We start from the raw sequence: 10,803 nt of genomic DNA, 5'->3' as shown, positions 1-10,803 counted from the left end.
ACAGACGCCTGCTGACACACTTTAGCTCCCCTCTCTCTGTTAGGGAAAGTTATTGGGCTTGTTAGTAACGGTCATAAAAAGCTCGGGGCCGTTCACACTGTGCTTGTCATGATGTAGTTTAGTTAATGTCATTGTTTCAAGAGGGTGAAGTTAATAAATCACTAACTCCTCAATGTGCTGCACAACCACCCACCTACACACACACACACACACACACACACACTCTCTCTCTCTCTCTCTCTCTCTCTCTTTCTATATAACTCATACCTTCTTTTCTGTACTTTTATAAAATTACTTTGTATTACATCACACAGTTTTCACTTTATATATTCCTAAATGGTTGTTCATATGCAAGCAGATGGGAATAGGTAAATGAAAATAAATAAATATAAATATTTAAAATATATAATAAAAAAATGTCAAATAAATAAATGTTATAATTTTTATAATGTCAAATTTTATAATGTCAAAAATGAAATACAGATATTGTTAAAATCACTTTAAATATATATTTTTCTATCTATCTATCTATCTATCTATCTATCTATCTATACTTTATATATTCCTAAATGGTTGTTCATATGCAAGCAGATGGGAATAGGTAAATGAAAATAAATAAATATAAATATTTAAAATATATAATAAAAAAATGTCAAATAAATAAATGTTATAATTTTTATAATGTCAAATTTTATAATGTCAAAAATGAAATACAGATATTGTTAAAATCACTTTAAATATATATTTTTCTATCTATCTATCTATCTATCTATCTATCTATCTATCTATCTATCTATCTATTGTTCTATCATTCTATTGTTCTATCGTTCTATCGTTCTATCTTTCTATTAATTTTTTTATAAAGATTAAATCTGTGGTATTACATAATAGATTTTAGTTACATAATCATTAGCTATTGCATTATAGTTATTACTTTAAATATTTTCAGAAAGAGCTTTTGTAGACATTTTACAAATGAGTTAAAACTTTGAAATGACTTTTTAAATTTTTTTATTAATAATCAATAATTCTGAAAACTTCTTGTCACATTATTATGACATCTGTAAAAGATCTCATTTTCAATTTAAGGTACAAATTGGTCAATAAAAAAGTATAAAGATATTAGATTTTTTCCATGTTTTTTCTTAACTTCTTGTGTATAATTTTCTAAATGCAGATGTTGTCACAATAAGTGCACACAACCATCTAAAAACTATTTGCAAATCTGCAATATATTTATAACTTTGTTTGAAACGGCATATTCTTAATTTAAAACAATCATTAAGCTGTGAAATGTATAGAATAATCAGCAAAAATCACCATTAAACTGAATTCAAAACAGGTTTTAAGTTTTCTCACATGCTTTGTAATGGTAAGTTAGAATAGTTTAGTAGAATAGTAACTGTAACTCTATTGGTGATTAGATGTGATTGAATGTTCAGTGAATGTCTCTAAGCACCATTGAGGCTGGATTTCTCTGTCTCAGCAGCTTAAGATCTCTGAAACAAGTGTGTGTGTGTGTGTGTGTGTGTGTGTGTGTGTGTGTGTGTTTGAGCTCAGTTCGCTCTCAGCTCTAATCCTCACTGATCTGTTGAGACTACACACATACGGCTGTGATAATACTCTCATTTTCTGCTCTCTGTCATAAGTGTGTGTGTGTGTGTGTGTGTGTGTGTGTGTGTGTGTGTGTGTGTGTGTGTGTGTGTTTGAGCTCAGTTCGCTCTCAGCTCTAATCCTCACTGATCTGTTGAGACTACACACATACGGCTGTGATAATACTCTCATTTTCTGCTCACCTGAACACTGACAATTCACACACACCGTCTCTCTCACACATACAGGGGTCTTTAACAGCAGCTTAGGAAAGTCAAACACTTTAATTCCAAGTTAAAGACACACAGATTAAGCATAAAAGAGGCAGAGGAGTGAAGAGATACCCTTTCATCCATTCATGAGCTTGCATTCGGCCTCTTTCTCTCCTGTATCTTCTTGCTGTGTGGCCTGTGGATAAAGTAAACACATGAATGAGAATGAAGCTCTTAAACACCCTCATGTATTCATAAGCACACACACACACACAGATGGACATTTGAACACATAATCCTTTGATGAATACTTTGAGATGAATGGTAGAGATGTTTTTCATGCATATTCTCATGAAAATCTTTAATTGGCAACATACGACTCATGCTCATCTTAAAAGCAGTCCATATTTCTGTTTTATTGCATGTCAAAGACCATGACAAGATTATCAGTGAACAATTTAAAAGTTGACTTGCATAATATAATGTAGTGCACACACCGTAGAGGACACTTGTATGGTGTATATTCCTTTTTTTTTGGAGCTTGACAGGACATTGACTCTATATTAATTATTGTTAATTGGAAAATAGCTGTGTAAATAAAAATTTCTCCTTTTGTGTTCCACGGGTTTGGAACAACATGAGTATGGGTACATAATGATTTAATTGTTCCGTTTTATGTTAAACAAAGTTTTGGATACAATTTTGAATGTATTTCCATAGACTTCTACTGTATGACTTTTATACTGACCAAACGATATTTTCTATCCCCTAACCCTAAATTTTCCCTCAAAAATTTCAGGTTTTACTAACACACACACACACACACACACACACACTTCATCATTTTTTTAAACACTGAATCTGCTGTTTGTTTAAATATACACTACTGTTCAAAAGTTTGGGGTCAGAAAGATTTTTTATTGTTTTTGAAAAACATTTCTTATGCTCAAAGCTGCATTTATTTAAAGGGGTCCTATTATTAAAAAATAAATTTCAACCACTGTTTCCTGACATCATCCGCTTTCGGAAGCCCAAACAAAGACATTTGGGCACGGAGGTGAAAAAAACAGCGTTTCAGGAGGTCGCGCACCGGACGAGAAGCGCACCGTCGCGCCACGTCTTTAAAATTTAAATACTTTATTTTCTATGAGTGTAGGCACACCAGTGGCGCTGTTCGGCGTCTGTCCGCGGCGCCCAGCTATGTCGTGTTATACTTGTAAGAATTGTTCTAGACATGCCGAAAATGTGAAGCTACAGCACCGCAGCTCTTTTAAAAAACGAAATATCTCCCTTTGGAGTGGACTTTGAGATTTGTAACTTTCTAGATCTTTTTTATGCCCAAACATACACACTACACGCTGACTAAAATTAAAAAAGTGAAAAAGCATAATAGGACCCCTTTAATCAAAAATACAGTAAAAAGCAATATTGTGAAATATTATTACTGCATGCAGCATGATATTTTTACTTTATTTTTGATTAAACAAATTCATTTATTTGTTAAAAAAATACAGTAAAATTGTGAAATATTATTGGAATTCAAAATGTCAGTTTTCTTTTGTAATACACTTCAAAATGTAATTTATTCCTGTGATGCAAAGCAGAATTTTCAGCATCATTACTCCAGTCTTCTGTCACATGATCCTTCAGAAATCATTCATATGATGATTTGCTGCTCAAGAAACATTTCTACTTAGTATCAAAGTTGAAACCAGTTGTCATACCCGTTTTTTTTTTTGTGGAAACTGTAATACATTTTTTTGTCCTTGCTGCATAAAAGCATTAATAATTCGTTTTAAAACGTACTGACCCCAAACTGGTCAACGGTAAACAGTACTTAATATTTCAACTCCATAGTTACCAGCATTATGCTTAATTAATCCACGCATAACTGCTGTTCGATATCTGAGAGGGTTTTTCATGGTCTGCTCTCATTAGTGATGAACAATGTTAGTCCAGTCAAAGATCTGCGGTTCTTCTGGCTCTGAGCCTATAACATGCCAAAACCCCATATGTTCTTCACTCATGACAACACAACACAACACACACTTCAGCCCAGAGAGAGGCACCTGCTGTGACAGTGGCTTGAGGAGCTCTCATTTATTGGTTTTCTAGCATCTTTTTGGTTGGAAATTTGGTCATTATTTACTCATTCTCATGCCTTCCAAACCAGCATGCGGTTATTGAAGATTTAGGATTTAGAAGAATCTGTTCCATACAATGAAAAATAATAATGACCACATCTGTTAAGCTCCAGTGGCCTGAAGTTTATTAAACGTTTGCTTTTGAAATAAGTCTCCTCAAGGCTGCGTTTATTTGATTTAAAAAAAATGCAGTAAAAACAGTAATATTGTGAAATATTATTACAATTTAAAATAATTGTTTTCTGTTTGAATATATTAGAAAATTCCTGTGAATTTTCAGCATCATTACTTCAGTCTTCAGTGTCACATGATCCTTCAGAAATCATTCAGATTTGCTGATTTGCTGCTCAAGAAACATTTCTTATTATTGTTAATGTTGATATAAAGCGATTAGTATTTTGTGGGAACCATGATACATTCTTTGATGAATAGAAGAATCGTGTATTTGCATGTTGCTAACATGATAGTCTTATAAGCATAAAATACACAGCACATGCAAATATTTGGTGAAATATTTTTTTGGTGTTTTATATATTTATACATTTTTTTTTCCCTTGCTTTTTTAATTTTCAACCTAAATCCATTGGTATATAGATTGAATTTGCACAGGTTATTTTCAAAGTGCAGTCACCTGAGTGAAAAACTTTTTTAAGTACGTTTTGTTTAACAGGGAAAACAAATAGCTGTGTTGTTTTAGTATATTATAGTTTTGAAACATTATTTTAATTGTAATTTTTTAGTAATTTTGTCATTTTTATTAGTTTTTGTTCTTTTTTTTTTTTTTTTTAATTGGTTTGTTTTTAATTCAGTTTTAGTTTAGTTCTAGTGTTTATTTATTTCCAGTTAATAATTGTAAATAATAATCTATTTTTTTCAGCTTAATTTCAATTAACATATTTTAATAGTTTTAGTTTTAGTTAACAATAAAAACTTTGGCTGTACCACATCGCATTGAGCTCTTCAACAGCTCATGGATCATAATGTGAGTGATGTAGTTTTGTGTAGTTATGGTGTGTGTGTGTTTTGAAGAGTGTAATGGAGATGTTATTGACTCAGTATAGTAATGTGTTATAGTAATAACTCTCTTTCTTCACTGCTCCTCCTCTGCCCTCCACAGGGGCTTTTCACAGGCACTTCACACTCCATATTGTCTAATGGAATTCAGCCTGGCAGTGTCTTTAGAGCCAAGTTAGTCTACCTAGTCTGTCCTTAAAACATCCTGTTCAAGTTTACAAACCTCACAGAGAAAGAGAGGGAGATAGATATATCGGCAAATGAACATGACCAGGTCACCTCGATATCAAACCAATAAACAGTGTGTATATTACATAGAAAGATTTTTTTTTTAAATCTCAGATCTTCGCATTTAATTGAAATTGTATATTTATACAGCAATAGTATATTTATATATTTATTTTTGGTAACTTTTGTTATTCTCAGTGGTGATCCTCATTAATTATCAAAAAAATACAGCATTGTAAATTTACATTGAACCATTTATTAGATGCTTTCATCCAAAGTGACTTACAAATGAATACAACAAGCAATTTGTCTTAAATTATATTATAAATATAAAAATAGTTATTAAATAATGAAAAAAATGATGTTCTAAATATTCATAATTTAAAGGCAATAACAAACACTTTACAATGAGGTTCCATTGTTTAACATTAGTGAACTACATTACTTCTAATTACTGACAATACTAAAATCAAAAGTTCTGTCTGTTAATATTATTTAATGCACCTGAGCTAACATGAAATAAAAATGAACAGTTTTATTTTTATTAACTAAGTTTAACAAATGTTAATAAAATACTGTAACAAATGAGTTGCTCATTGTTAGTTAATTTTAGTTAATACATTAACTAAAGTTAAATAATGGGACCTTATTGTAAAGTGTTACCAAATAGTCCCATGATGATGAATAAATAAATACTTTTTAATACAATTAAAAAATAATAATTTTTCAGATTATAAGTATGATATAATTTTATTTTTTTGTCATGCTCCAAAAAAGTAGTTTTATTATCTTATATTAATATATTATTATTATTGTTATTTATTTATTTTACATTTTTCTCCTCCCACTGGATTTTGGAGTAAAATGTGGCCTGAACTTATGTTGAGATTCATTGGGATGCTCTTAAACTGTTAACAGACCATCCTAACACATTCTTTAGAAAGAATAAAGCCTACAGTACATGTAACTTGTAATCACGTCACCATATTTTACTTCATTTAGATCATATATGAACCATAGCAACCATTAGAAATGCAAGGTCCAAGTGTTTTTCACATACATGTGCATGCTAGCTATTGCAGTTTGTGTGTCAGTGTGCATATGTGTGTTTTGTGGAGGTGGGGTGTATACAATGCTATTGGGGCAGGAAAGGGGTCTGTGGGGATGAAAGTGTGGCCCCTCTGTCATTGGCTCTGAGCCTAATGTCACATTGTGCGTCTCATTGTGTCTTTGTGATGCTGAGGAGTATAAATACAGCCCTCTCAGTGTTCACACACACACACACTCATTCCTTCTGCAGACCTACGAACTGAGTTCTCAGAGAAAGAAGCTGCGTCTTTGGTTGACTTTTTAAACTTTGCGCAAGTGGATTGTTCTTGAGAAGATTGCAAGCTCTCAACCAAGACTTTGCGGAAACAACTTTAAGATGGATTCTGATGCAAGCTCCACATGCAGTCGGTCTTCTTCACCCGAGCTGGCTGTGGACTCCAGCTTTTTCTCCAACAAGGTGTTTCAAGCTTACTGCGCAGATAGAGAAATGGGGCAGCCCAGATTTGAAAAATCACCACAGAGCACCGGATCTGGCGGAAAGAGCTGTGCACGGGCTGATCTCTCCAAAGACGGCCTGCAAGATCTACGTCTCAAAGTGAACAGCCGCGAGCGCAAACGCATGCACGACCTCAACCAGGCCATGGACGGGCTCCGTGAGGTGATGCCCTACGCGCAGGGCCCGTCTGTACGCAAGCTGTCCAAAATCTCCACCCTGCTGCTCGCCAGAAACTACATCCTCATGCTGTCCAGCTCTCTGGAGGAGATGAAGAAGCTAGTAGGTGATGTTTATGGAGCCAGTGGTCAGAGTCACTCGGCTAGACGGGTTCTACTGCGAACTTCGGTTGCTCCGGCATCCCAGTTGCCGCTGCTCTCGCTTGCCCCGTCTCTGCACTCTCTGGTGGGCAGCACTTCCCAGCACACCTCCACACCGATGGTGGCCCAAGCCCCTCATTCTCCACCCTCGGCTGGCTATCTGGGTTTCCCTGCTCCACCTCTTCCCACCGTGCTGAAAGACCCTCTGCATCTCTCCAGCGGCTACAGGCATTTCCCCGGCATGCCTTGCCCCTGCTCCCTCTGCCAGCCTCTCCCTGCTTCCACAGCCAGCCTGCACAGCCTCTCCATGGGGAAGTGATTCAGTCGAGGCCCAGGCTCAAGGATGGAGTAGGCCGAAGTTAAAATACGGACTCAAGAAGAACTGAAAGCATCTGGATGTGTTTCTAGATGTGTTGTAAACTTTGTAAATGTCCTGTACAGAATTTATTTTCTAACAAGCTGCTGCTATTTTTATATCAAATAATGTTTTGTACTGTTATCGGTTTTGAATAGTCACTGTATGAACATATGTGCTTGTCTGTTCTTTGTAGCAAAATGGCAATTGAAAACGTATAGTTTTGTTTCTTAAATTAAACATCTATTATTATAATGAAAAATACCCTGATTTTTCAGTGTCTTCATTTGATCATTTGAACAATCTGTAATATTTCAAAAAAGTGCAGCTAGTTTAAGGAGAAACATTCATGTTTAAGTATTTGAGAGAAGCTTTTAGCAAAAGAGACTTAAAGGGATAGTTCACCCAAAAATGAAAATGTGATGTTTATCTGCTTACCCCCATGGCATCCAAGATGTAGGTGACTTTGTTTCTTCTGTGTTCTACTGAAGAAACAAAGTCACCTACATCTTGGATGCCCTGGGGGTAAGCAGATAAACATCAAATTTCCATTTTTGGGTGAACTATCCCTTTAAAGTGCATTCAAGCTCAAATCCCATGACCTTGGTGTTGCAAGCATCACACTTTACTAGTTTAGATATAGGAATATTAGGCATATTTGCAGATCTATTGACTTAAGTTCAATGCAGCATTTTTAAAAATCACTATCAAAGCAATTTTACAAATTTTGATATATTATAAATAAGATTTAAAGATTACACAAAAGATAAAAATTAATAATGATGAAATAATATAAAAATAATACAAATTGTATATATACAGTTCTGTAATGTCAATGTTTTTATTTTATTTTATTTGTTTTATTCTATTCTATTTTATTTTATTTACTGTAGTTTGCTTTGCAGCTATGGAAAACAATGCACCATTTTACTCAGGAGATTTTTAACCCTATCCATATTTTTATTATTTTTATTTATTTATGTATTTTCTCCCTGGTGAAGTTCAATGGAGATCAAATGTGTACTAAAGTTAAACCTTTTAAATCATTTATTTTAAAATTGCCAGACTGGCATTGCAAGACATTTGTTCTTAATTCACTTGCTTGTTCAAATAAAATTGAACAACAACTTTTTTACTTAAAGATTTTACTTAAAATAGTTGGAAATCTATTAAATAATTCAAGAACAATGACTAAATATGAATTTAAAAAAATCTTCCAACCCATATTAATTTAAATAAAGCTGATATAAATATAAAATAATGAGGTGCTAAAATAAAAAAAATGGCAGCTGCTCATCTGTTCTGAAATCATGTGTCAGTGTTTGTATGTGTCAATGTGTTTCATGATATATATGAATATAAAATGAGTCCATATGTTTTCATCCAGCACCATTACCGCAATATTGCCCGCACCATGTTTATGGTAAAAGGGCATCATTTCTGCCCTCTATAAAATGCTGCCTTTGGACTGAACCATCTGTACCGAGACTAGTTAATGTATGAAAAAGAAAGGCAGCCAGACCGCTCGGAGCCCGGGGCCTACTCTCAGCCATCAATCAGAGAGAGAGAGAGACGCAAGCTGTCGCCAGGTTGGCGCGTCAGCATTGTGCAGCACACGCAGGGGACGGCCAGCGCTTCTTTTCATGTTACTGCAGGAAGATATGTCACTGTCCAATAAAGCTGTGATCATATTCAGGCCGTCTTTGCTGGGAGTCGTTTTCATGAGAGGCTCTGACAGCTGTGCACACCATCATTTGTTAGCTGGAGAGATCATTTGACTTTTTGGATCTTCTGATATGACCAATGGTTAGAAGGTGTGAAATATTGGGCACAATGGCATCAGACATAAACCAGGACTCATGCACTTTGATATTTATTATGTTGGTAGCAAATTCCACTGTTCTGTTTCTGTATTTATAGAAATTGATACTTTCATTCAACAAGGATGCGTTAAATTAATCAAAAGTGACATTTATAATGTTTCAAATGATTACTATTTTAAATAAATACAGTTCTTATAAAGTTTCTATTCATTAAAGAATCCTGAATAAAACGTATCATGGTTTCCATAAAGAGTGGAAACCTGAGCCCTCCCGAGCCCTCGAGGTTGGATGATTGGTTTCTCGGGGTGGCTTGCGCTGGTTCTCAGCGCCCTGCCCCGGTGCCTTTCTTCCCGGAAGTGCATGACGAGCTCACCAGGTCGTGGACGGCACCATTTACTGCCAGAAACTGGCCGGCGGGCTCCTCCTCCCTCACCACCCTCGACGGCGGTGCAGCGAAGGGGTATTCGGCGATTCACCCCAGTGGAGCGGTCGGTAGCGATGCAATTGTGTCCTAAGTCCGCCTCCTTCTGGCGGGGAGACCCAGTACTTCCTTCCCGGGCCTGTAGGCATTCGTCTGGTCTAACCGGCGGTGCCTATACGGCTTGCGGGGAAGCTGCTTCCGCCTTACACGCCATGGCATTACTGCAGGTGCACCAGACTAAGGCACTGAAGGAGCTGCACGAGGGTGGTCACGATCCGGAAGTTCTGAAAGAGCTCCGAACTGCCACTGACCTCGCGCTCCAAGCGACGAAGGTCACCGCGAGTTTTCTGGGTCGTGCGATGTCCACGCTTGTGGTCCAGGAGCGCCATCTCTGGCGCGTCAGCATTGTGCAGCACACGCAGGGGACGGCCAGCTCTTCTTTTCATGTTACTGCAGGAAGATTTGTCACTGTCCAGTAAAGCTGTGATCATATTCAGGCCGTCTTTGCTGGGAGTCGTTTTCATGAGGGGCTCTGACAGCTGTGCACACCATCATTTGTTAGCTGGAGAGATCATTTGACTTTTTGGATCTTCTGATATGACCAATGGTTAGAAGGTGTGAAATATTGGGCACAATGGCATCAGACATAAACCAGGACTCATGCACTTTGATATTTATTATGTTGGTAGCAAATTCCACTGCTCTTTTTCTGTATTTATAGAAATTGATACTTTCATTCAACAACGATGCGTTAAATTAATCAAAAGTGACATTTATAATGTTTCAAATGATTACTATTTTAAATAAATACAGTTCTTCTAAAGTTTCTATTCATTAAAAAATCCTGAATAAAACGTATCATGGTTTCCATAAAAATATTAAGCAGCACAACTGTTTTCAATATTGATAATAGTAAGAGATGTTCCCTTTCAGTCTGTCACGCCGAGTCACGTCGGTTACCGACGAATTGGGATATTGCTTCGATAGACCAATCTACTTCGAGTGTAAACTAAACGAGCCAATGCACATTGGCATGCAGTTACTGCATCCAGCTGCCGCTGATCACAGCGTGAGAATAATAAGGCAGCAGGTGCAATGCATACAAGCTTTTCGCTTCGGAGCCGAGCAACAACTTCGTTTTGCTCTATGT

The 10,803-nt window shown here is 36.1% G+C and overlaps 1 protein-coding gene across 1 annotated transcript; it reads left to right on the top strand.

The window, feature by feature from the left end:
- The first annotated feature begins 6,617 nt into the window (after positions 1–6,617).
- On the top strand, positions 6,618–7,373 carry LOC107679159 (oligodendrocyte transcription factor 3-like). The gene has a single exon (XM_016474635.1). The coding sequence runs from the start codon at positions 6,618–6,620 to the stop codon at positions 7,371–7,373; it is 756 nt and encodes a 251-aa protein (XP_016330121.1).
- Positions 7,374–10,803: the final 3,430 nt, after the last annotated feature.

Source organism: Sinocyclocheilus anshuiensis, unplaced genomic scaffold, assembly GCF_001515605.1.
Source record: "Sinocyclocheilus anshuiensis isolate Anshui unplaced genomic scaffold, SAMN03320099.WGS_v1.1 scaffold300, whole genome shotgun sequence".
Taxonomy (NCBI): Eukaryota; Metazoa; Chordata; class Actinopteri; order Cypriniformes; family Cyprinidae; genus Sinocyclocheilus; species Sinocyclocheilus anshuiensis.
Note: the sequence above shows the minus strand (reverse complement) of the source record. Positions and strands in the feature narration are given on the sequence as shown.